Below are 27,927 nucleotides of genomic sequence, written 5' to 3' on the forward strand. Positions count from 1 at the left end.
CAGCGGTTAAGAGCACTGACTGCTCTTGCAGAGGACCTGGGTTTGGTTCCCAGAACCCACATGGCAGCTACGAACCATCCTTAACTCCAGTTCCAGGGGAATCCGAAGCCCTCTTCTGACCTCCGCGGCGTTGCATGACACGGGTGCACTCACATACATGCAGGCAATACACTCATACACATAAAATATTTAAAACACACACACAAATGCATGTAATATATATATATATATGTGAATGCATACATATGGGTGAGGTGGGCATAGGGGTCATATCATTCTTACAGTTCTCTAGGAAGAGAGCCCTATGTTTTTTAAACGTTAGAAAACACTGAAGTGGAATTCTGATTTCCTTTGTCATTCCAAAGTCTGTTCCTGTGCTTAAGGAACAAGAGACCATTGCAAGCCACAGGGCCTGCATCCCTCAGTTGGTCAAAGCTTGAAAGAGGGAGAGAAAGAAGAAGCGAGGCGCCCTCCAGTGGGGAAACAAGGAATTTTCCTTCTATCCAGACCCTCCCAACAAGACAGGCATTTTTCAAACACTGTCAATCCTCACTACAACCCCGGAGGGGGGCGGCGGGGGGTGGGGGTGGGGGTCATTTGTCCAAAGACACAGCAGAACCAGAATTGTTCTGGCTCTGCTGGTGTAGAAAGCCCTGTTTTCTATCCACCTTTCCAGAAAGTTCTCTACCACCATGTGCCCCTCAATGAAGTTCTGTCATTCCTCCCTTAGCCAATATCAATCTCTTCCCTTACTCTGCTACCATCTTTAAACAGATCTTCAGTGGGTTCAGCCTGCCTGGTCAAGCCCAGGCCATCACCTGCAACAGGACTTTGTCATGGTTTTGCTTTCATGGTTCAGGATTTCTGAAAGCACTTCAGAGTTAAAGCATTGTTTCCTGCCATCTTGGTTACTGGGCTCTGAGAGGAGGCATGCCAGAAGTCAAAGGTGGAGAGGGAAAATAGTAAACAGAAATAGAAATACTATTAAAGAAATATTATATCAATAGAAAATCTCAGAGGGAAAGAGCTGGGGTCCAAATGAAGGATCTCAAACTTTCTGAAGTAATCTCACCTTAGGACAGCACCACTCAAGCTTCTCTTTGTGATTGCCCCTAGAAGTTGAAGGTTAAGCCAGAGGTTACAAACAGGAACTGTAGGAACTCTACCCTTCAGTCCACTCCTTTTGCAGAGATTAATGATGGACCACAGGTTCCTTTAGCAGAAGACAAGATCTCTCTCTCTCTCTCTCTCTCTCTCTCTCTCTCTCTCTCTCATTCTCGTTCTTTTTTTTTTTTTTTTTTTTGGTCTTTTTGAGAGAAGGTCTCCCTGTAGCCCTAGTTGGCCTGGAACTAGCTATGTAGATCAGGCTGGCCTCGAACTCACAGAGATCACCTACCTCTGCCTCCCAAATGCTGGGATTAAAGGTGTCACCACCACACCCGGTTTAAGAGAAGAGCTCTTATTGGTCTATTCTCTGGACTCCTGGCAGCTCCTATCTGCAGTCCCACTGCTCATTCCCTTTCCAAGTCCCTTGTCTACTGTACATGTGCAGCATGGACCAACCATAGGCTCAGAACACACCCAGGTTATTTTGGTGGGAAAGGCTGCCTGCACATCCCTGGGTCTCATTCCTCTGGGATATGGAACCTGGGCGGGCTCATCTTTTGGGTCTGCACTTGGTGTACTTCCAGAACAGTCCTGCAGGGTGAAAGGATGAAAAGAATTGACACTTGGGGAAATCTGACTGCCTCATCCCAGAAACCAGGGTGTGATTAGATTTTCTCATTCCTCAAAGTGCTTGGGGACCAACCACACTACAGAGGGCACTGGGGAGCGCAGCAACTGGTTGGGTTACAAGAACTTTCCTTCTACCCAACCTCAAGGTCTGAATCCCTGTTCTTATAAGCTCTGCAACCCTAGGAAACTTAAATTTGCTGAGCCTCAGTTTTTTCTTAATCTGTGAAATGATTGTTAATTTCATGGAATTAAGACTCAAAGGAAATAATGCATTGTTTCTTAGCCTGGCATTTGGTTACAAGTGATTAAATGGAGTTGTAAAATACTGTCTACTGGTTATGCTGAAAATCAAATGAGATTGAGAATGTAAATAGCACTTTTAAAACACGAAGCATTGCTACTAATATTACCATTAGACACTGTATCATTAGGTTATTAGTATTGATTTGAACTCCGTACAGATATGCCATTTGGTTTTTTTGCTTGTTTGTTTATTTTTGGTCTTTTTGAGACAAGTTCTCCCCATAGCCTCAGTTGGCCTGGAACTCACTATGTAGATTGGGTTGGCCTTGAACTCACAGAGATCCGCCTGCCTCTGCCTCCCAAGTGCTGGAATTAAAGGTGTGTGCTACCACACCTGGCTGTTGTATTTTATTTTTTGAAACAGGAGACAGGACCTTACTGTGAATTGAGGCTGACCTCAAACTCACATGTTGATTCCCCTGCCTCAGTCTCCTGCGTGCTGATATCTAAAAGTCTATACTCAAAAAAAGAAAAAAAAAAGAAGAAGAAAAAGAAGAGGACCAGCCGGGCGTGGTGGCGCATGCCTTTAATCCCAACACTCGGGAGGCAGAGGCAGGGGGATCTCTGTGAGTTCAAGGCCAGCCTGGTCTACACAGTGAGTTCCAGGCCAGCTGGGGCTACAGGGAGAGTCTGTCTCAAAAAGACTAGAAAAAAAATGAAGACCAGCAAATGAAGAAGCAAAAGAAAGGCAGGAAGGAAGACAGAGTCCCTAGCTGGGAAGCAGGAGGCATGTGAGCCTCCATATCTGGCTGCAAGTCTGCCTCTGAAATTTGAAACCATGGAACTGCTTTCCAAAAGGGTCAGACACTTTTGCCCAAGGACAATTCCCACTCCCCAACTTTATCTGGCACGTCTTCTACTTGTCACACTGAACCGCTCAGCTTCCCCAACTCAGAGGCTCCCATATGAGTGTGTCAGGGGTGGGGTCTGACTGAAGGAGCCACTACTCCTGGATCTTGGTCATCCAGATAGCACCAGGGATGAACTGGTCTCAAGCAAATGAATGATAGCTTCCTCCAGGGACTTCTCACAGCCTCTACTATTTCCTCCAGTCTCAAGTGAGAATAACTTTCCTTTGAGATTGTATAATGGCTCCTGCTTTGCCCCTGCTCTGGCAGGGACCTGGCAGGTGAGTCTCTAGAGGTGGGTATGATGAAGAAGCTTCAGGCCAAGAGGTGTGAAGAAGGAACTTTCAAGGTCAAGTTGGGGGTTTCCCATATCTGTATCTACCCTTGAATCTGACTAAAGCCAGCCTCTGTCCTCCAGCTCTCCCAGCTATGATTCACCCTGAGGCACAAGTGCAGTTATACACCTTCCCAGTACGGAAAGATGGAGTTGGTGACCTCTTGGAGGAGGCTGCCCTGCTCTAGCGCCACCTGGGTCTGCCCACTAAGGGCATGGGAATGGGGTTAGCAAGACTTGACCAAAAGTTCTCAAAAGGTCCCAGCTGCTGAGGAGTAACATCTGTCCATTGTCACTCCTCTGCTAATCCCCTCCCACTTCCCAGCTAGGGACTCTCTTTGTCTTATTCCTGTCCTTCCTTTGCTTCTTCATTCCCTGGTCTTCATTCTTTCCGGGCATAGACTTCTAGATAAGAGCAGTCTTCAGCCTGTGGAGGGACAGGTACACAGAGCCTCAGATGGACAGTCTTGCCTGGCCTAATGAAATTATTTTAAAGGAAACTTTGCCACTCCAAATGAAAAATCAATGTCTTTTGACATGAATGAAGGCTAAAAATAATGACAATTAAAACCTGAAAGAACCTGTGACCTCAGCATCCTACAGTAGAGGGCAGGGCTTTGGGAGGGAGCTGAGTCTCTGAGGCAGTGGTCCCAGGACTGATAGGCATCACCCTTGCCGGCACCAGCAGTGAAACTCCAAGGGATGAGGGTTGATCTTTGTTCCTGAAAGGGGTGGTGAGGAGAAGGAGAATGGACTTCTGTAGCTGCACTCCTTAAGTCCATCTACATTCTGCTAACCCACCATGCCCCAGGAAGTTCTCTGCGTTGACCACTAAGTTTTAACACCGGGTACCTGAATAGATGGGGTAGGGTGTGGAGAAGGCTATAGCACATGTCCTATCCTATGCCGTGTCCTCCCCTAGCTGCCCCCTCTCAAGGACTTTGCAGTTCTAGTCTGGACACTTCCTGAAGCTGGTGCTGGATGCTGATGATTCTCACTCCTTCTGCCTTTGCCCTGGCCTCTTATGAGTCTTATTTCTCCCAAGGCCTTGAGGAACAGTTCTAGGTCCCTTGACTCACTCAAGGGTTCCTTTCCATTCTTTCTCCTAAACTCCTAGTGCTCACTTGAGCCTACTTATCTTAGCTCCCATGCCCACTTTCCTATTTTAACCCTTGGCCTATAAGATGCCCACTAACTTTCCTTTCCCAGAGCTTCTGAGTTCTGTGCACCCACCATCCTACAACTCCTCCTCTAGAGCTGGCTCCATGCCCTTCACTCAGGTTTTCTTCTCACTCTGAGAGCTAATGGGGTCCCAGGTACTCTGCCCTCTCCACACCTCCAGGGGCTCCATGGTAGGAAATAGAATCCAGTCTTCTTGGCCCTGAGCTTTCCAGGGAAGCAATGCCACCCCACCTCCCCATCACACACAGAGACCTATTGCTGGCCATGGTAACCAGGCCCTTGAGCCCTGGCTCTTCTGCTAGTCAGAGCAGGACTTTTTAAGAGAGGGCTGCCTCTCTGCGGGTGCTACCACATACACCTTTAACCCCAGCTCTGGAGGTAGAGGCAGGCAGAGCTATATGAGATCAAGCCAGCCTGGTCTACACAGGGAGTTTCAAGTTAGCTAGGGCTGCAGGGAAACCCTGTCTCAAAAGGCAGTGGGGGAGTGGAGCTGGAGAGATGGAGAGATGATTCAGAGGTTAAGAGCACTGGTTGCTCTTGCAGAAGACCTGGGTCCAATTCCCACTACCCACATAGTAGCTAGCAACCATCCAAAATTCCAGTTCCAGAGGATCTGATGCTTCTTCTGGCCTCTGTAAGCATTGCATACATGGGTTCACTTACATACATGCAGGCAAGAACACATATAAAGTAAAAATAAACTAAATTAATTTAAAAAATACTCATTTGTTTGATTTTTTTTTTTTTGGTCTTTTTGAGACAGGGTCTCCCTGTAGCCCTAGCTGGCCTGGATTCACTATGGAGACCAGGCTGGCCTCAAAATCACAGAGATCCGCCTGCCTCTGCCTCCCAAGTGCTGTGATTAAAGGCGTGTGCCACCATGCCCGGCCTCATTTATTTGATTTAAAAAAAAATCTTTTGAGACAGGGTTTCCCTGATGCCCCAGCTGGCCTGGAACTCACTATGTCTATAGATCAGGCTGACTTAAAAAACTAGAACTAAGCTGGGCGTGGTGGCACACGCTTTTAATCCCAGCACTTGGAAGGCAGAGGCAGGAGGATCTCTGTGAGTTCAAGGCCAGCCTGGTCTACATAGTGAGTTCCAGGCCAGTTGGGGCTGCTGGGAGACCCTATCTCAAAAAAGACAAAAAAAAAAACTAGAACTAAATCTACCATATGATCAGGTTATACAACTCCTTGGTATATTTCCAAAGGCCTCAATATCCCACTACAGAGATACTTGCTCAGCCATGTTTTTTTGCTGTTTTTTTTTTTTTTTTTTCAAAATAGCTAGGAAATAGAAACAACCTAAATGTCCCTCAGCTGATGAATGGATAATGAAAATGTGGTATATTTACACAGTGGAGTTCTACTCAGCAGTAAAGAAAGATGAAATCATGAAATTTGCAGGTAAATGGATGGAACTAGAAACTGTTATACTAAGTGAAGCAACACAGACTTGGAAAAAACAAGTGATGCATGCTCTCTCTTATTTGTGAATCCTAGCTCCAAATCCTCAAGTGTGCATATATATCCTGATGTAACCACAGGAGCTAGGAAAATGGAAAGGATCCATGAGGGTAAAGGGGAAGAAGGATCTCAAGAGAGGGGGATAATAGGAGATAGGTGTTATAAAGGGAGAAATGGGGAAAATGGAGGATACTTTATCTGGGGAGGGAATAAGAAGAGCTATACAGGAGGAGAGAGAGGAGAATAATGATGTGAAAAGCCAGAGGGGAATACATCCATTCAAAAACTTACTGAAAAATACACATACAATATACATGAGTGCATGTGAATAGCCGAAGGCCACACAACAAAAAACACAGCGCCTGGCAGAGGAAACCTCCCTTTGAGTTGTTGGTTAGGGCATCTAAGAAACTTCCAAAATAATACAGGCCACTGCCACAGCCCTTTATTGCCTCCCAGAAATTGAAGGTAAGACCCTATTGCTGAAGACAGGACATACTTTGAACACAGAACTTGGAGCAACTGAACTGGAACTGACCTGGAAGCCTCCTTCCTGAAGACCAGCTCTCATGGTATCAGAAGATATTATGCAAACTGCCAAGGGAGAAAAACAATCAATGATCCCATCCAGCTGTAAAGTCTATGAATGACAACAATGACCAGCCCAGAAAATAATCTCTACTGGTGCAGTAAAGGCGCTTTTATCCTAGGGGTAATCAAAAGCTGTCTAATTGAATGTAAGGCCTGCTCAGTGGGAGGGAACTCATATATGGTACTAATCATAGCCAAATACACATGGCTGAAGAAGTCAGAGATATTAGAGAAAAACCCACTTCTGTCACATCCCTAGACCAATGTAATTTCTTACTATATTCTAAATGCATTCTAAATATATTCCTTATATTTACAGACAAATGTACCTCTCACCACTCATCAAAGAATCTCCTTTTTGCATCAGATGGAGACTATTACAAAGTTCCACAACTGGTCAAATGCAGAGAATAAGTGTCTGTGAGTGCACAGCCCTAAGTGACATATTTACAATGCAACCTCTACACCTAAGGCTCAGAGAACATTGTGGAATACGTAGTGGAAATAATATTAATGCACCTCTCAACTCACCAGTGAAGCCTCCTCATGTGACAGATGGTGATTAATCCAGAAAGCCACAACTGGCCAAAGAGCAGAGAATAATAGGCTATAGAGTGCTTATCCATGAATAGGACACCTATATTAAACCTCTGCAACCCAGAGCTCAGGGACCATTGTGGAAGAGGGGGAAGAAAGATTGTAAAACCAGAGGTAGTTGATGACTACAAGGAATTTTCCAGACAGCAGGGAAGTTTCTCATATGAACTTACAGCAGTGGTAACAGCATGCACCAGACCCATGCAAGCTCAAGCCAGACAAAATCCCAGCATAGAAATGGAAGTGGGTAAGAAGCCTCAGCCTTAGCTGAGGGACTATTGGCACCTGATAACTACTGGGAAAGGGAAAGTTAGTTTTCTTTAAGAGTGCAATGATAGATAGGTTAACCAGGCCCCAGTAGATGGACACAATATCAAAAGACATTTGGGGATGCAAACTTGACTCAATAGATGTTAATATATATGAGAGAGTATATGAAACCCAGTGGAGAGCCTATAAGAGGGGGGCATGTAGAGGAGAGGGTCAAAATATGATCAAAATATAATGTCTGAAATTCATAAACATTCAATTAAAACTTTTTAATGTAATAAATCTTTTTAAAAAGAAAGCCACATATCACATATAGCCATTGTAGATGCCTAAGTGCAACTCTCCCTCTTGAAAAGCTTGCACCCATGTCTTGGGATTGTATATTCTCTTTTCCCTAAGCATCCTTTCTCTAAAACATACTTCAGTCTGAAGAGTGTGCACTCCCTTATCTCAGTAAACTCAGTAACTTTACTTCACTCTGGCTTGTCCTGAAAGTCTTTTCTGTGGTATAGTCAAGGATCTAGCTGTACTTGAGTGGGAGAGGGAAGGGAATAATTGAGGCTGCTGAAGGCAGTGCTCCCTGTCACCACTGACTCTATCGTCAAGCCTAAAAGGTGAGGAAGGGCCTTGATAAAACCCAGAACTGTGTATTGGAAAGGTACCTAGTATCGTTCTTGAGAAAGAGTCCTTTACTTGTTAAAGTAGGATTGTATGACAATATTCCTGAAGAGATGTAAAGAAATATCTACTTATCCCAGATCGGGACTGATGACAAACCTCTACATAATCCAGAAGTCCAACCTGACGAGTTTATTGGGGTTACTTACAGGAGCAGAGACAACTTTAAAAAACATGAAAAGCGCAGGCCGGAAACGGTGGTGTATGCATTTAATCCCAGCACTCGGGAACAGAGGCGGGTGGATCTCTGTGTGTTCAAGGCCAGCCTGGTCTACATGGCACGTTCAGGCCAGCTGGGGCTACAGGGAGACCCTGTTGCAAAAAGAAAAAGAAAAAAAAATATATATATATGTATATATGGAAAGCTCACTCCAGAAATATATATATATATATATGTATATATGGAAAGCTCACTCCAGTATGGGTGAGCATGTGCGTGCATGTGCACATATAAGAATATAATAAATACTTTTTGAAAAGAAAAAATAAATAGCATATCATATAATGGCCACTGTAGACGCCAGAGAGCATCTCTCTATTTTGAGAAATCTGCACCTTTGTCTGATGACTCATAGAAGCTGGAACCCTGGAGCTCTCTGCATAACTTGCAGGTGGCTAGGCATGCCAGGGAGTCTTCAGGAGTCCTTACAGCTTATATAACTTTGGGGCAAGAGGGGCCTTATGCATCTGGTAAGTTTCAAGGAATTTCTGAGGCCTTTGAATTGTTGACTTCCTGAGTTTTAAGGAACCTTCTTTAGAATTTCCTAAGTCTTAAGGAACTTCAATCCAGGGTGGAATGTTTCAACTCTGAGGAAATGACTATACAAATCCTGGGATCAAATTCACATATTTGCAGGCAGCTTTGTAACTTCTCTGTGCCCTAGGCCCCTCATCTACAAAATAGGCTGGTAATAAGGCCTGCCACATTAGAGTGGCTCACGGTGAGCACTTAATTAACTAATGTAGTTACTAGCTACTACTGTTCTCTTTCATACTTCTTTGCTATTAGCACTGTGACAGATGGTTATGATTTCTCCCTGAAAACTTTTTATCAGTCATATTATTCTAGACCCAGTGCCACCACCCTTGTTTCAACCACCATATTCCACCTTGTGGTTTGAATGAGGTGTCTTCCATAAGTTCAAGTATTTGAACACTTGATCAGTGGGTGACACTGTTTGGGCAGGTCATGGAACCTTTAGGAGGTATGGCCTTGCTGGAGGAAGCAGATCACTAGGGGTGGGGTTTGAGAGTTCATAGCCTCTCCAGCTTCCTCTTGTTCTCCTCTGCTTCCTGTGCACGCTTGAAGATGTGAACACTCAACTCTCTGCTCTAGTTCCCTCTTGCCATGCCTCCCTGGCCATGATGGACTCTTACCCCTCTGGAACCATAAGCCCAAATAAATTCCTCCTTCTGTAAATTGCCTTGGTCATGGTGTTTCATCACAGCAACTGAAAAGTAACTAATACACACCTGTTATTAAGATGGCTTCTATTGAGGTACTTGAATGACTAATAACGTGGGGTATGTTCCAGGAGTCTAGAATAGTGTTTGGCTCACTGTAGGTGCTCAAAACATTGGTTGTTTGTTCTAGTCTTGTTTCCTTATAATTTCGTTATTTTATGTGTATGAATGTATTGTTTGCATGTATGTACCAGGTCATGCAATGCCCTTGGAGGCTGGAGGAGGTGTCAGATCCCCTGGAGTATCTGGTGTTATGGAGGGTTGTTAACCACCCTATGGGTCATCTGCAACAGCAGCCAGTGCTATTAACTGCTGAGCCATCTCTCCAGCCTGCCCCCTTATAATTTAATAAGCACAGCTACCAGGGAAGTTTTCTAAACTATCAAGTTAAACGTGTTGCTTCCTTGATTAACACTCCTCAATGAATTTTCTTAACATGCCAATAACAGATAACCCCAAGCCTGATCTGCAAGGTCCAACATAATGTGGTCTTGCTTTTCCCTCTAACCTTTCTCTCCACATTCCACTGTGCTCTGTTTCACTGTCAATTCCTCTTCAAGTCATTTCCAGTCCCCACCAATCATTATTGCATCATTACCTTCATCTTATCACAGTTTGTACTGACTTATGCCCTTGCTGACTTGTTATTTGTATCTAGATTTATGCCCTTGTTGACTTATTTGTGGCTCCCATCTGGAGTCTAAATTCCAAGAGAGCAGAAAACATGAGTGTTTCTTTTACTGTCACACCCTCAGTGTCTAGTTTAGATTACTGAGCTCATCTCAGAGAGCACATAAAAATGTGTTGAATACGGGCTGGAGAGATGGCTCAGCAGTTAAGAACACCAACTGTTCTTGCAGAAAACTCGGCTTCGTATCCCAGCACCCACATGGCAGCTAACAACTGTCCATAACTCCAGTTCCAGGAGATCTGACAGCCTCTTCTGTCCTCCACAGCCATTGCATGACACGGGTGCACTTACTTACATGGAGGCATAACACTCATACACATAAAAAAAACAAAAATAATAAATAAAAAATGTGATGAATAAATGAAATGGACTTTAATGTATGAACATCTCTGCCTCGCACTGTCATCTCTTAAGTGAGAACCTTAAGGGGGACTGTGCACACAAAGTGAAATGATGACTGGGAAAGCAGCCTTATGCTATCCAGACACATCATGAGTCAAATTCTGTTTGACTTCATCTTTGGCTTCTCTAAAAGTCACAGCTCACACCCTATGAATGGGCTGAAGTCCTTGAAACCCAGAAGGGCAGAGGCATGGTCTGTGGAGAAATGGGAGCACAACCCAGCTATTTCCAGAGCACAGAGGCTATCCCACCTGATGGGGAGAGTATAAGCTTCTCCCTCATCAAAGTTGGCCTCAGTCTCTGAGGCTCCTCAGTAGCTTTCTGCCTGTGTGTCATCTTGGCTGGGAGAATGAAGTGAGGCAAGGACCACCATTCTAGCACCTCTTCTTGGGGAATCATACCATAAGGGCTGAGGCCACAGCCCTTTGTCAGAACATAAGGCCTTTTCTCAGGTACAACAGTCACCCCTGGTGGGAATTTCCTGCATAAGCTCCCCAGGAATAGATCAGAACTCTGGGAGGCGGGGACCTCCAGAAGGGTTTGTGAATGCTAAAGAGTCTAAGAACTCTTCAGGAGTGGAATCTCTGGGACTGTGCCTGTGCATAATGTGTTTGTAAGTGTACATGTGTATCAAGTGTATTGCATCAAGTGTATTGCATACAAGTTTGTGTTTATGTGAGGCATGAATTTATATATATGGGTATATGTGTGCATGTTTTTATTGCATGTGATGTATTTGTATTATCTATTGCTCTTCTGCTGTGTAACAAATATCCCCAAGGCTGGGCCAGGGATGGCAATCCAGGCTGATGACACACGGAATGTGAATGAATCCACCAAAGACAGAAGGCAGAAGTAGAGTTTATTTGATACACTGCAGTACAGTTGCAGAGGGCAAGACAGTAGAGAGAAACAAAGTCATTCTAGGGGACTGTCTTTATAGGTTGGAGGTATCTATTCTGGCAGTTAGGCAATGTTTTTAATGTCAGAGTGTTCCAGAATAGTCCTTGTTGGGGCTTATCATGGAGCTTACGATGGTCTTGCCCTGAGTCAGAACTAGCCCAGCATTATCACCCATCCCAAACTGACATCCACATTTTGTAGTTGGGGCTTGCTATGATTAACTCTGATGAGATAATGGTTGTTCTTGGAGGCAGTAGTGGCCTAGCCTGCTGAGACAAAGCAGTTTTGTTTCAAGGCTAGTGTGGCTCAGTACAGCCACTCTTTACCAATAGTATCCACATCCAAACCTTAGCAGTTTAAGATCAACAAATATTTATCAGGTTCTGAATTCAGGAATCAAGATCAGCCTAGCTGCTTGCTTCTGGCTGAAGTTCTTTCATGGATGGCAGTCAAGATGTTGGCTGGAGCTGCAGTTGTCTGAAGCTTGACAGGGGATGGGGAATCTGCTCTGAAGACGGTACACCCACCCTCCTGGAAAAGTTGGTGCTAGCTGTTGGTAGGAGGTCTCAGTTCCTTGTCACATGAATCTCATGTATATGGATGACTAAATGTCTTCATGACACAGCAGCCAGCTTTTTCCAGACCCTAGAGAAAGGGGGAATAAGGCAGAAACTATCATGCTTTTAATAGCTTAGTCTTTGAAGTCACATACCATGAGTTCTGCCATATTCTATTAACCACACAGACCAACTCTGATATAGTGGGCATGGGTACATGAGTATTTGTATGCATGTACATGTTCATGTACATGTGTTTTTGTACATGTGTAGGTGGACGGGTAGAGATTTGCTTGTTTGATATGTATTTGTACCTTGTGTATTTGTCTGCATTAATGTATGTACCTATGTGCTTGTGTGTAGGTATATTTGTTTGTGCACATAGCTATATGCATAGTATCTTTTCATCACTGTGTGCATGTGTTTTATGTCCATGTACTTGTATACACATGTTGTGTATTCATACTGTATTGTATGAATGCATGTCTATGTTTCTATGAGTTTGTATATATCTACAGTAATATATTGTATGAACATAGGTCTATGTTTCCATGCATGTATGTGTACCTTTGTTGTATTTATGTATGCTCATTTGTGTGTATAAATGTATATGTATGTGTCTCTGTAAGTATATTTGTTGTGCTTATAAGATGTATGTATGTAGACATAGGAACATGTGCGCATGAGCACATTACATTTGTGTGTATGTGCCGGCACCCACACAGTTTGTAATGTAGAGCCTATTATATGGAGGAAATTCTGGAGCCCAGAGTGGAGACCCAGGAAGGAGTCCCAGCAACTTGGATGGACTAGATCTAGAGTGTGGGGAGGCAGCTTTCCACTCCAACCAGGGTATGTGGATCTACAATTCTCTGCATTTGGCTCTCCTTTATGAAGGCTTTTTTGTTTTTCGCATTTTTATTTGAACATTTCAGTCTTTGGTGAGGTGAGCGTAAGGGAGCAGAGGAAGGGCAATCTTCCCTGCCTGGAAGTCCAGAGCTCAGTGGAGAACAGCGCCCTCTGCGGAAAGACCTGGGAAAGTTCCATGGAAAGAGCCCTACAGACTTCTGTTCTCCCTTTGAATTTGGAACCTTTTTGACAGATGCCAACTTTTGCATTTAGAGGCCATCCTGCTCTTTTCCTTTCCTTTTATTTCAATTTAGAATGTTCCAGATGCTAACATTTGTGTTTATAGACTTTCTGCTTTTATCTTTTCCCCTAACAAAAACTGGTTGTGAAAAGTAATGCAGATGAAACAAAAGTGGATAAAATAAAGACCTAACTCAACAGGTCACTAGAGAATGAACAACCATGCCATGACACCCAGTGATGGGTTCAGGGAATGTACCCCAAAATCTGCTACCCCAACATATTAAGTATTTTAAGCTGAAGGGTTTTGAGAAATAGTAGGTATAGGATGGTCTTTCTGGTGTCCCCTTCTCTTCTGAAGGCAGCAATAAGACCTTTCTGTGGGAAATGGCTTCCCTGTACCCAGAGAAAAGCAGCTTCCTTATCTTGAAGACAGTGACACAGAAAAGAATCTGAGCAAATGAGCCTCGCTAAATTGTCTCCATTTTATCACACTTCGCTCATATTCTCCCACTACTCGTCATAGTTTTCTGTCTGTCTTCAATGTTCCTAAAAACCTACTATCAAACATTAGGGTTTGGGGACTCGAGAGATGGCTCAGTGGTTAAGAGCAATTGTTGCTCTTCCGGAGGACGTGAGCTTAGTTCCTAGCACCTACATTAGGCAGCTCATAACCACCTGTAACTCCAGCTCCAGGGGCATCTGGCACCCTCTTTTGCCTTCTGTAGGCATTGCATGCATGTGGTACACTCACATACATGCAGGCAAAACATTCACACACACATAATTTTTTTTTAAAGAGACCTGGAGAGATGGCTCAGCAGTTAAGAGCACTGGCTGCTCTTGCTGAGGACTTGTGTTTGGGTTCCCAGCACCCACATGGCGACTAACAATTGTCTGTAACTCCAGTTCCCCAGGATCTAATGCCCTCTTCTGACTTCCATGAACACTGCATAACAATGAGTACACGTACATACTTGCAGGCAATACATTCATACACATAAAAAGAGACAGAGTTGCATGTAGTGGCACACATCTTTAATCACAGCACTTGGAAGGCAGAGGCAGGTGGATCACTGTAAGATAAAGGCTAGCCTGGTCTACATACTGAGTTTCAAGCTAGCTCTGGCTACAGGGAGACCCTGTCTCAAAAAAGAAAAAGCACCCAGATGTGGTGACATTGAAATAACAGCACTGGGGAAGTGGAGGAAGGAGGACCAGAAATTTGAGGCCATCCTTGGCTACATAGTGAGTTCAAGGCCAGCCTGAACTACATGAGAACTTGGTTCCAAAAACTAATAAAATTTATATTAAATAAATTTCTATTCCTCTTGTTAATCTGTTGGTTATTATAAGGGTTCTAACATGTGAACCTAACATGGGGAGAAGAAAAACAGTTTTTCTCCTTTACACCAGGCAACTCCAAACACCTATCCCTTCCCGACTGCTTACTTGCCTTTCCATTTCCTCTGTTATCACTTGTCTGACCGTCTCTTGCTATTTTGAGTCAGACAGGGTCTTCCTGAAGCCCTACTGGCATGGATCTCACTATGTACACCAGGCTGGCCTGGTTCTCAGAGAGATCTGCCTGCCTCTGCCTCCCAAGTGCTGGGATTAAAGGCATGTGCCACCACACACAACTATAAGTACACATTTTTAAAGAGTAGTACATAAAAGCATAAATCCACAGTATATTCGTCTCCTAGGGCTGCCATAACAAACTACTGCAAGCTAGGTGACTTAAAGCACTTTTAGTCTCATAACCCTGAAGGCCTGAAGTGTGCAACCAAGGTATCAGCCAGATTGCATTCCCTCCAGACTCTCAGATCCTTCCTTGCCTTTCCAAGGCAGCTCCTGACAGTCCTTGGTTTAGGGCAGCATCACTCCAGCCTCTGCTTCATCTCCACATGCCTTCTTCCCTGCCTCTGAGTGTCCAAATCTCCATCTCTTTTCTTTTATAAAGATATCAGCTACAGGGCTTAGGGTATACCATATATTCAGGGTGATTCATTTCAAGACCCTTCACTACTCACATTCACAAAGACCCTACTTCCAAATTAGGGAACATTTTAAGGTTTCAGGTGGACACTATGAAACTCACTACATACAGTATTATTTTCTGCTGATTTCTTTTGTACAATGCGATATTCTAAAGATTCACCCACATCATTGTTGAGTATTTTATTCCATTGCTGTAGTCTTCCATTGTATGATTATATTACACTGCAGTTCAGAGTCATACTGTGAAACTATTGAAACTTCAGTTTCAGGGGTGCCCAGTTTTTAAGCTTTAGAACATTTTTATCACTCCATAAAGAAACCCTGTATTCTTGGTCCCTCCCCAACACCCAACTCTCTCACCAGCTCCAGGCAAGCATTAGTTTACTTTTTAAAAGAGTCCCTTTTTGCACCAAACCTTCTCGTTTTCATAGTCCCCTTCACAGGCTCTCAGAGGAGCCTTAACAGAGTATTCTCATGATCAAAACTACAAAAGTAATTTGCAAAAGTAATTTGTTGGAATATGTTTTTCATTCTAATTATGCCCTTTTTTCTTGTCTAGATGCCCTGGATAGAATTTTCAGTGTAATTAAACAGAAGTGGCAAGAGCAGACATTGCATCTTGTTCTTGATCTTAGGGGGAGAGCTTTTAAATCTGTCACTTTTTTGGGGGGGGTCTTTTTGAGATGGGGTCTCCCTGTAGCCCCAGCTGTCCTAGAACTCACTATGTAAACCAGGCTGGCCTTGAACTCACAGAGATCCACCTGCCTCTGCCTCCCAAGTGCTGGCATTAAAGGCGTGCGCCACCACGCCTGGCAAGTCTGTCACCTTTAAGCAAGATATTAGGTGTATTTTTCATGGATGTCCTTTATCAGACTAAAAGATACTTCCATTTATGTTGAATATTCTTATCATGAAAAGCTATTGTGTTCTGTCCATTTTTTTTCCTGAACTTTTTGAAATCATCATGTGTATTTTGTCCTTTATTCTGTTAGAGTGGTGTATTGTATTGATTGTTTTTTGTATGTTGAACCAACCTCGCATTCCTAGAATAAATCTTACCTTGTCTGTTTATAATCCTTTTTACTCATTTCTGGATTCACTTTGCTATTTTATTGAGAATTTTTGTATCTATATTCAGAAGGTATGAATCCCTTTTCTTGTGATGTCTTTAATTGGGGTATGACCATCATTTTGTCTCATAGAATGAGTTAGGAAGTGTTCCCTCTTTTACTTTTTAGTAGAGTTTGTGGAGAATTATTACTTCTTTCTTGTGTGTTCTAATGAAATTTTTGCCTTTACATTACATTTTGTTTGTAATTTTGTATCTTCCATTTAAAGAGGGTCTTTAAAACTGTGTGTTTCAGACTTCACAAAGCTGCTGTCTCCAGCAATGTCCACCACACTGTTTATGGATTCTTGGGTTGTTCCCAGTTTGAGACTCATGAACAGTGTTGCTATAAACATTCTTGCATGTCTCCAAATGTACCTGTAAATGCACTTGCTGAGGGTGTACACCTAAGCACCTAAGTACAATGCTATAATGCCAAATGAATGTCCTAAACCAATGTGAAATTACACTCCCACTAAGATTGTGTGACTTCCTGTTTTTCCACATCCTTACCAATACTTGGTATGGACAGATATTTTTAAATTGGTTCATTGCTGTATATCTGACAAAAGCAATTTAAGGGTGGGGTTATATTGGCTTACAGTTCCAGTGGATACAGTCTATCATGTCAGGGAAGGTATGGTGGCAGGAGCAGGATACAGTTGCTAGTCACACTGCATCCACAATCAGGAAGCAGAAAGCAATGAATACCCATGCTCAGCTCACTCCCTCCTTCTATTCAGTCCAGGTCCCACACAAGGTGATCAGTCTTCCTACCTCAATTAACTGAATCTAGATAACCCCTTGCTGACATCCTCAGAGATTTTTTTCCACAGTGATTCTAAATCCAATCAAGTTAATAATCAAGATTAACAATCACTGCACTTATGATGGGTGTGTATTAGTTTCTTGTCACAATATTAATTTGCATTTTACTTTATTAGCATATTTATGTTGCATTTTGCATGGAATCATAGGAACTTGACATTCTGTAGGTCAAATGCTGTTTCACAATTGGGCTAGTGTTTCTCTGATGAGTAATGAGCATATTTTCATTTATTGTTACTTTTTAAATTTTTTTTTTATTTTATGTGTATGAGCATATTGTCTGCATATATGTGAGGGCACCCATGTCATGCAATGCCACGAAGGTCAGAAGAGGGCTTTGGAATCCCCATTCCCCTGGAACTGGAGTTAAGGACGGTTTGTAGCCACTATATGGGTGCTGGGAATCAAACCCGGGTCCTTTACAAGAGCAGTCAGTGCTCTTAACCGCTGAGCCATCTCTCCAGCCCCTTTTTGTTTTTTGAACAAGTTTGGCCTCAAACTTGAAATCTTTTTGCCTTCACCTGTCGAAGGCTAGGATTTTCAGGTGTGTGCTACCATGCCCATCCCTAATTCTCTTGGTCTTTTTCCCCCAATGCTGGGGTTTGAACCCAGGGCCTTGTACATGCTAGTCAAATGTACCACCAAGCTACATCCTCAGGCACTATGTCTTAATTTTAACCGGATCAAATTTGCCAATATTATCACCTATGATTGGTGTTTATTGTATCTTGTTTAACCAAGATCATAAAGAGCTTTCCTCTAATGTTTTCTGAGTTTTATTGTTCTTCCATTTACATTTAATTCTAATCTATTCTTGTAATTAGTTTCATCCATTATAGGAGTTAGGGGTCCAATTTCACTTTCCTTGTGGATATATAATTTTCATATCTCATTTATTGAAAAAAACATCTGAATCTCCACTTTGAATATAAGCCAAACACCAACTATTCACATGTCTCTGTTTTGTTTTATTGGTTGGGCTGTCCTTAAACCATGTGCATCATGGCATGTGTATATGTGTGCATCTTGAGTATTTCCACATATGTGTGTATCAGCTTATGAACTTGCATAAAAGGAGCAGCAAAGAACTTATGAGTGAATCTATATACCAGTTTGGAGGATAACTAATACTTTTACAATGAGCTTCGCATCTACAGAAAAGACCTACCTGTCAAATTATTTGGACCTAATTTTCTCTGTAGGAATCTTGCATGTCTTTTATATTTATTCACAGGTGCTTGATTTTTATGCTTGGTAAAAGCAAGCCTTTTTAAAATTTCATTTTCTAATTATTCATTGCTTGTAGATAGAAATGGAATTGATTTTGGTATATTGATTTTTCAACCAACTTTCTTGAAAATGTTCTTATTAATTTGAATAATATATCTTTGTAATTTCTCTATACAAGAAATGGTATCCAAAAAGTTTTGCTCCTCTCTTCCCAACCCACCTACATTTTATTCTTACTTCTGTTAAATGGTGATAGAAGAGCAAACATCTTCATCTAATTCTCAGAGGAATTCTAAATCAGGGTGGATTTCCCCAGAAGCAGATCCTGTGACAAGATCTGAATGCAAAGAATGTGCTGAGATGAGGAAAATGCTGGTGGGGGAGTACAGAAAAGAGACAAAGAACAACAGTCAGCACAGGGCCAGTTATGATCTGGATTCTGGACCTTAATGCTGCTGGTCAGACTCGGCCCCAGCATGAACCTCACGACTCAAGAGTTGTCTCATCCAGAAGCGGGGGAGTTCAGACACAAAGCCTTGTCCACTATAGGATAGAGCTGCCCTACAGGAAGTGGTATGGCTTTCCTAGCACTTCCACTGCTGTGTGAGTGGAAAACTCTTCTCAAGCAGCAAAACAAAGTGCCCAGGCGAAGTGCAGACACCACAGCTGGAAGCGGAATCATACACTTACGTGGTAGAAGTAAAGCTACCGGCAGGATCTTCCATAAGTACTTCAACATTTTACTGTTACAAATGACACTTGAAGAACCCATGAGATAACAGTAGTTGCCCAAGTCTAAATCTGCACATCCTACAAAAGTCATTTAGGTTGAAATGGGCAGAAAGAAGGGGAAAACTATACCTAGCCTATGTTTATGGCAGAGTCAGGACACAAAACACTATGAACTCTGATGACCAGGAGCTGGAACCTGGCCTCTGACATCTTAAAGTTCTATTATCACCATTAACACTAGGGAGTTCAGTTCCCTAATAGCATCCATCCCTACCCTCAACTCTAGCCTGCAAAACACAAGACAGTTCTCAGAGAGAATCTAATAACTGATATGACAGCACACGAGGGTTTGTCACCACCACCTTCAGCAATGACAAATTAAAATGCTGGCACTTGGAAAAATATGTAGAAATCAGACAAAGTTCTAAGAAAAAAGGAATTAACAAATCTAAGACAAAGGAGGAAAAGGAGAAAGAGCAGAAAAGAGGAAGAGAAAAAAATTAAAAGGGAGGGAGAGGGAAAAAGGGAGTGAAATAACATGGGGAAATTACCAAACCGAAGAAAAAGTTAATAAAAGACTACTTCAGAGAATTGTGCAATGCCTAGATAAAATTAGTAACATGAAATTTATAAAAATCAATCATCTTACAGGTAGAAGTTTAATCACACCAGTTTCTATAAAATGACAGGATTTCACAGAACAGCAAATCCATATGGTTTGTGAGAGGGACTCTACAGCTTTCCAAAAGTCCCAGTATGACTTAAAATTTCCAGGGAATTAAAAAGGAAAACCTCTGAGGGAACTGTACACACAGGTACATGCAGGAAATACACCGACATAGATAAAATAAAAAATTTTAAATAGTTTATTTTTATTTTATGTGAATGCATTGGCTGCATATTATGTAAGTGCACCCATGTCATGCAATGCCTGTGGAGAACAGAAGAGGGCAACAGATCCCCTGGAACTGGAGCTAGGACAGTTGTTAGCCACCATGTGGGTGCTGGGAATTGAACCCGGGTCCTCTGCAACAGCAGCTAGTGCTTTTAACTGCTGAACCATCTCTCCAGCCCTATAAATAAAAATAAATTAAAAAATATTTTTAAATTTTTTAACTTTTGGGCCAACGTGGTGACGCATGCCTTTAATCCCAGCACTCGGGAGGCAGAGGCAGGTGGATCTCTGTGAGTTCAAGGCCAGCCTGGTCTATGTAGTGAGCTCCAGGGCAGCTGGGGCTACAAGGAAACCCTGCTTCAAAAAGACCAAAAAAAAAATTTTTTTCTTTTAACTTTTATGTGTATGAATGTTATGCCTACATGTATATAAATGCACCTATGTGCCTGAGGAGAACACAAGAGGGCATTGGATGCCCTGGAACTGGAGTTACAGATGGTGTTAGCTACCATGTAGGTGCTGGGATTCAAACTTGGGTCTTCTGCCAGGACAGCCAGTGCTCTTAACCACTGGGTCATCTCTCTAGGCACAATAATGTTTTTTAAAAAGATTAATGGGAACTTGTCCATAAATACACTTAAACAAGAATATTCATAGCCAAATACTAGAAGTAACCCAAATGCTCTTCAGCAGAATAGATGAATTATGCTACAATCACACAAAGGAATACTATTCAGTAACGAGAAAAAATGATTTTCACATGCAATAGCACAGATACATTTTTTTAAAAAAGCATTATGCTTTCTTTTAAAAGCCAGATTAAAAATATCCAGGCCTGATGATGCACACTTATAATCCCAGAGCTTGAGGAAGGGGAAGGGAGGAGCAAGAATTCAAAGCCAGTCTGGGCAACACAGCAAGACTGATGGGAAAAAAAGAAAAAGAAAAAAAAGTCAGAAGATAAAGTATTGTAAGTTTCCAACCATGAAATTTGTGATATTCAAAAACAGATCAGTGCACGTCTATAATCCCAGCATTTGGAAGGTGGAAGCAGGAGGATCACAAGTTTGAGACCAGACTGAGCTGGCTACCCAGTAAAATTGTCTCAAAAACCAAACCAACACAAAACAGACCAGCATTGCATTTGTCAACCTTTTTATTTTAGGTGTGTCTCATAAACAGCTATAATTTTCTTAAAGAATGATTAAGTTCCAGGAGCTTTTATTGTCTAAATAACTGTACTCAAAAATTAGTCAGAGACATCACTAAGGAAATGATGCTTAGGATTCTTATTTGACCTTTGGTCCTTCATCTTCTAAACACTTATATTTCTTCCTTTAAGTTATACTAAACATTTATTTTGGTTAAAAATGCAACTGAAAGCCAGGCGTGCTGGCGCATGCCTTTAATCCCAGCACTCGGGAGGCAGAGGGAGGTGGATCTCTGTGAGTTCAAGGCCAGCCTGGTCTACATAGTGAATTCCAGGACAGCTGTGGCTACAGGGAGACCCTGTCTCAAACAGATCAAAAAGAAAAAAAAAAAATTATCAACCCAAAAGTGAATAAACGATCATATCTTCTCTCCCTCTATATTCCTTCTGAAACCCTTACTGAACTACAACTTCTACAGTTAAAGAAATCCTACTGATATGGCTGAATCTCCAAAGGTGAGGATAGCAACTGGCCTAGAGACACCTGGGAGAAGTCTTCAGCAAACTGAAGGCCACTGGGGAATTGTGCAGAGACAAACCTTGTCAATGGGACAGCAGCTCCATTACTTAAAGCTAGAAGATGCCATCCTTTACAGCACAGCTGATCCCAACCATGGACAATGGCCCATTTGTTGTTGCCAGGATGGTCTCTGGTAGGGCATCTCTAGTAATGGTGCTCCAGGGATCTTTTCCTCTGACTTGAATCACACTACAGTCAATCATGGGAAACAGAAAACCCCCATCCCACACACAACCGTAAAGCTACCTCCTAACTGTGGAGCCCTGGCTTTAACAGCTATAACCACCTTATAATCTGTGGTTTATGCTCACTGCAGAATTTAAAAGACCTTTGTTTAAAAGGTGCACCACCTATGGCACCAAAGTTACCCAGTTTGCCAGGAGCAGGGCTGTCTCATGCATTCCTCCATCTTGACTTCAGACATGTGGGTAAAACAACTATAATTTACAAAATATTCAGTCTGACAATCTTTTAAACTATTTAGTCCACTTTGAGAAAAAATTGTGTTTGTGTGCTGTACATGCATGCCCATGCACATGGGTGTGCTTGTGGAGGCCAGAGGACCTCTCACTATAATCGAGAGCTAGGCTGGGGCAGCAAGCCCCTGTGATCCTCTTGCCAATGTCCTCAATAGCTGCTAATGTCCACAACAGTCCTGGGATTACAGGCATGCACACAGCCATATCTGTTTTTTTTTTTTTTTTTTTGGTCTTTTTGAGACAGGGTCTCTCTGTAGCCGCAGTTGTCCTGGAACTCACTATGTAGACAAGGCTGGTCTCGAACTCACAAAGATCCATCTGCCTCTGCCTCCCAAGTGCTGGGATTAAAGGTGTGCACTACCACGCCCAGCTTATATCTGGTTTTTAACATGAGTGCTGAGACCCAAACTAAGATCCTTATGTTTGTGCAAGTGCTATCTTCTGAGTCATCTCTCTGGTCCCTGGTTTTGTAGTTTTTACATAGCAGCCTTGAGAAATAGTTGTCTTATTCTGGTTTTTGGTTTTTGTTTTAAGACAGGTTCTTACTGTCTTATGTAACTCAGGCTGGCTTCACACTGGATCTTCCTGCCCTTACCTTCCCAAGTCCTGGGATTGAGGCTATACTACCACACCCAGCTTGGTTTCAGTCTGTCTTAAATGCTTTCTATTGCTTCATCATTCTTTTTTTCTCACTTCTCTGCTTTGGAATTTTGAAAAATGATCTTCACATTTTTAGTATAAAAAGTCAAATACATATTTGAAAGAATAGTGCCATCAACATCCATAGTCTCTCCAGTCAATACTTTTCAATTCAGTCAATAAATTTGACTATTTATACAGCCCACACATATACATGCATGGTTTTGCCAAACCATCTCAAGCTGCAAAATGGACTGATTTTGTTTGAGACAGGGTCTCCTTGTAGCCCCAGCTGGCCTGGAACTCACTACATGGGCTACTCTGGCCTTGATCTCATAGAGATCTGCCTGCCTCTGACACTGAACTGATTTGTTTGTTTGCTTTTTTGAACTGATTGTTTTTATTATTCCCTTTTCCACTCAATTAGCAGTATTGAAGTAGCTGGTGGGATGGTAAAGGCTCTCATGGAGGAGACCCTGAGTCTAGCACAAACTAACCTAGCTCCTTGGAATTTCTTATATAGGTTGAACACGCTATAGTTACATCTTAACCTCTTAAAAAATCTATGAGAATCCAAATCACAACAAATAAAAGTGCTTTGAGAGGTGTGAAGCTCTCAAAGAGGTGAGCTGAGCCTAGGGACAACATGACAATACTTACCAACACTTTAAATGCATACACATTTGACTCCTTAATTTTATTTCTAGTAATTTATCTTCTTTCTACCTGCACCTCAACCTCCTCCTCTTCTCTGGTTCAGAAATTCAAGCCAATTTCCAACCCTTCAGGCTCTGAATAAGCACAACAGATTTGGAATAAAATTTTCATTTTAATAATCCAGCTTCAGCTCAGTTGAGATTCTCCTCTCTCACGTGCAAAAGGGCCAGAGAGAAGTCTTACCAAGAGGCCTCAGTCCACGAAGAGGTGACGGCTCAGAGAGGGGAACAGTTCAAAGAAGCCCTAAAATGGGGGACAACATGGGATTGGGAATTAGTGAGTGATCAGATGGAGCTGTCCCACCACTCACCTACCATCACCAACAGTCCTAAAACAGAGGCACAGAGTTTCCTATGCTTCATGGGCCTGTCTTCTCATCTCTCATCCCCTCTCCAGCCAACCACTTTCCTCTGGGGCCTTAAATAAAATGAGGAATGGTATGGTTTGGGTCAATGTCCCCAAAAGCCCATATGTCACCAGCCAGTGGCATTACTGGGACATGGTGGAATATTTAAAAGGTGGGCCTAAGAGGGAGGAAGTTAGTCCTCCCTCGGTTGGAACATACATTTGAAGGGGACATTGGGACCTGGTCCCTTCCTATCACTCTTTTTCTTTCTGACAACCCCCAGGGTAGCTTCACCTACCATAGGCTTTCACCATGATAGCCTGGGCCTCATCACAGGCTTAAAACTCATAGGCCAACTGACCATGGATAGAAACCTACAAAACTGTGAGGTAAAACAAGCATTTCCTTCTTATGAATTGTTCATCTTAGTTAGAATGGTGGGAAGCAGACACAAGGACTCTTGTTTCCTACATGGCAGCACCATAGCTACCAGCTCCTAGCACCTAGACCAGTCACTTAGTGATGGGGAAGAGGGTTGGGTGGGAGTTACCTTGAAAAGAGTAAGGGTCTGGAGAACTCCAGTGGTACAGGCTGTCTCCCGGATAGAGTGCATGGCCAGCTGGGGACTGCCCAAGTCCAGCACCCGCAGTCCCAGTCGAGAAGCCAAGATAGGTCCAATGGTGGTTCCACAGGGGGAGTCATTCCGAACCATCAGGTCCTGGAGAGAGGAGGAAAGGTCATAAGCTACAAACTATGTGTACTCTTAAGGTCAATGAGAAAGTCATCTCAGAATCACTGGGCTGGAGATGATCAGTTAGTTCTGCCCCTTGGAATGTGAACGCTAGTATGAAATCACAGGACAACACTAAATGGCAAATCACAAAGGACAACATATTCTGAGTTAGTCCCATTTCCTCTATTTGCACTGCCACCACCTTACTCCAACTATTGTCATCTAATATCCCATTAGTAACTCATTCTTGCCAGGCGCAGTGGCATACAGCTTTGATCCTAGCACTCAGGACACAGAGGCAGGTGGATCTCTGTGGGATCTATATAGCAAGATCCAGGCCAGCTGGGGCTACAGGGAGATCCTGCCTCAAACAAACAAAAATAATCCATTCCTCACAGAGCAGGCAGGGAGATTTTTAATACACCTGCCTTTTTGCCCAACCTAACCCCCAATACACAAAGAAAAATAATGCTGAGCCAGGCAAGGTGGTACAGGACTTTAATCCCAGCACTAAGGAGACAGAAGCAGGCCTATCTCTGTGAGATCATGGCCAGTCTGGTCTACACAGCAAGTTCCAGGCTAGCTGGGGCTATAGGGAAACTCTGTCTTTAAAAAAAAAACAAACAAAAAAATCAACTAACAAAAACAACAAAAAATATTGCTGGGCAGGAAATATAGCTCAGTTGGTTGAATGCTTGCCTAGCATGCATGAAGCCTTGGATTTGATCATTAGGACTGCATGCACTGAGTATGGTGGTATACACCTGTAATTCCAGCACTTGGGAGGTAAAGGCAAAAACGATCAGAAGATTAAGGTTATCCTTCACTACATATACTCATACACATAAAATAAAAATAAAATAAAATAAAATAAAATAAAAAATTTTTAAAAAAGGAAAAGAAGCTGTTTGTATAGAAGATTAAGGTTATCCTTCACTACATACACTCATACACATAAAATAAAAATAAAATAAAATAAAAAATTTTTAAAAAAGGAAAAGAAGCTGTTTGTAACCATTTGTGATGACATCTAGGATAATACCCCACCTTGAACAGTGGTTACTAAAGGGAAAGAATGAGCATTATCTTGCTTTCCCAGTAAGAATCATCTTTTTTTTTGGTCTTTTTGAAGCAGGGTCTCCCTGTAAGGCCCAGCTGTCCTGGAACTCACTATGTAGACCAGGCTGGCCTTGAACTCACAGAGATCCGCCTGCCTCTGCCTCCCAAGTGCTGGGACTACAGGCGTGCACCACCACGCCCAGCAAATCATCTTTTTTTAATTAAATTTATTTATTTTGTGGGGCTGGAGAGATGGCTCAGCGGTTAAGAACACTGGTTGTTCTTGCAGAAGACCCAGGTTTTAATCCCAGCACCCACATGGCAGCTAACAACTGTCCATAACTCCAGTCCCAGGGGATCAGGCAGCCTCTTCTGATCTCCGCAGGCATTGCACGACATGGGTGCACTTACCTACATGCAGGCAATACACGCATACACATAAAATTTAAAAATAAAATAAAACAAAAATAAAATTTATTTTGTGTGCATGTATGAGTGAGTGTGTGTGCACAAATGTGGAGGAGATCAGAGGATAACTTGCAGGAGTTGATTGTCTCTTTCCACCACATAAGCCCCGGGATAGAATTCAAGTTATCAAGGTTTGGTGGCAGGTGCCTTTACCCACTGAGCCACCTTGCTGGCTAAAATCATCTTTTATGATAACCAAATAGCCTTAGATGGAGGAGGGCAGGGCAGAGTTCACGTCACAGAAGAATGGGAAGGATGAAAAAATAAAGGGGGTATCAGTAAATTTTAATGCAATTATTGATTTAGGAAAGGATTATTAATTGGTATTAAAATCACTAGTGTGAAATGCGGAACTCCTTGTACAGCTATTGTTCAGCTAGTGGAGAAAAAGTACCACGTGATGGAGGGTGCCCTCAGTCCAGTGGTCTGCAGTCTTAGCATTGCTTAGGGTAGATCATCCAGATTATGTGTGTGATACAATATGAAGGGGACATAGTCTTATCTTCTAGCCAAAAATATTTAACTGAAAACATTGAATTACTAGAATAAATTCCAGTATATAGGATGAAACTACCGAGCCTTTAAATACACATTCCAGTTCATAAGGGACACAGAGGCCAGTTCATAAGAGACACAGAGGCCAGAGGCACAAGCTAAATGATACATTGAGAAGCAGCCTGACAAATCCAGAAAATGAGCATGAACAGTAAGTCTGGTTTCTTTAACAAGCCAGTATTAATAATAGGAGTGGATTGTGCTAGATTAGACAACACTGAAGTAACATATTGTCCAGATAGTAATACTTGGTAAGAAACTGGATATTAAGGTGGGCCAAACAACTATAAAGAATATTTTGGGGGAACAGACTTTGGTGATACAGCAGTTGGGAGGCAAAGGCAGGACTGTGAGTTTGAGGCTAGGGCTACATAGTGATATAGTGAGTTCCAGGACAGGCTGGGTTACTATATAGCAAGATTCTGCCTCAAAAACAAAAACAAGAAAAGAATAATATTTGGGGTATAACTAAGGGAAACTGAGAATGATCAAATTCACTGTCATCAAAACTGACTGGCATGGAAAAATGGAAATAATGGACTTAAAGAGGTAACAAATATATTCAATGCTTTCATTTTAGAAAGTGTGAAGTAGATGCACAGAAAAAAGTCTCAAAGAACATACATAACTCTGGTGACAAGTCTTTTTTTTGTTTGTTTGTTTTGAGGGGGGCAAAGTCTCATGTAGCCTAGGCTGGTCTTGAACTGGCTATGTAGCTGAGGATAACTCTTGGACCTCCTGGCTCCAGTTCCCATGCACTGCTGTTACAGGTGCATACTACCACACCAGGTTCATATTTTGTTTTCTCATTTCTATTTGTATTTTCTAGTTTTCTGAAGCATACATCTCTGCTTCTGCTGCAAGCTATTAGGAAAAAGTTTCAATGTCTACACAATGCCTTAGAATGGAATACAAGTGTTCTTCCAAAGCCTCAAAAGCCTCCACAAGATCGGCCTAGGTCGGCTTCCTCTTATCCCTCCTGCTCTCAGCCTGGCCTTCTCTCCTATCACACTAACTCATTCCTGTCCTCCTGGGGATCTTTCTGCTTATTCCCTCTGACTGGGATGTTGTTCACCAGAACCCTCCCACAGTGCTTCTTTCTCAGAGGCTGGTTTTCACTTCTCCCAGAGGCCTAAGAGTGGAACTACCTGGCATTAGCTGGGACAAAGTGGCAACAATGAAGCCAAAACAGCCCAGAACATGAATGTTACATCTGTCACTGGACCACTCTGGGCACAGTCCCTGACATAAATACAGGAAAAAGAGAAAAAATATTTTATATATTTATATTT

At 42.5% G+C, this 27,927-nt stretch overlaps 1 protein-coding gene across 8 annotated transcripts in view; it reads right to left on the reverse strand.

The window, feature by feature from the left end:
- Window positions 1-20,037: 20,037 nt before the first annotated feature.
- The window catches only part of Dnpep (aspartyl aminopeptidase), a 14,361-nt gene continuing 6,471 nt past the window's right edge, over window positions 20,038-27,927 (reverse strand). For 6 of the 8 annotated variants that reach the window (XM_008825775.3, XM_029560002.1, XM_008825776.3 and 3 more), the window contains exons 14-15: window positions 24,371-24,538; window positions 23,567-23,717 (exon numbers count right to left, since the gene is read on the reverse strand). In XM_008825775.3, coding sequence (XP_008823997.1) covers window positions 23,667-23,717; window positions 24,371-24,538 — 219 coding nt within the window. In that variant the 3' untranslated portion in view covers window positions 23,567-23,666. The other 2 variants (XM_008825771.3, XM_008825773.3) reach the window with 2 other exon arrangements.

Source organism: Nannospalax galili, unplaced genomic scaffold (genome assembly GCF_000622305.1).
Source record: "Nannospalax galili isolate Female #2095 unplaced genomic scaffold, S.galili_v1.0 scaffold127, whole genome shotgun sequence".
Taxonomy (NCBI): domain Eukaryota; kingdom Metazoa; phylum Chordata; class Mammalia; order Rodentia; family Spalacidae; genus Nannospalax; species Nannospalax galili.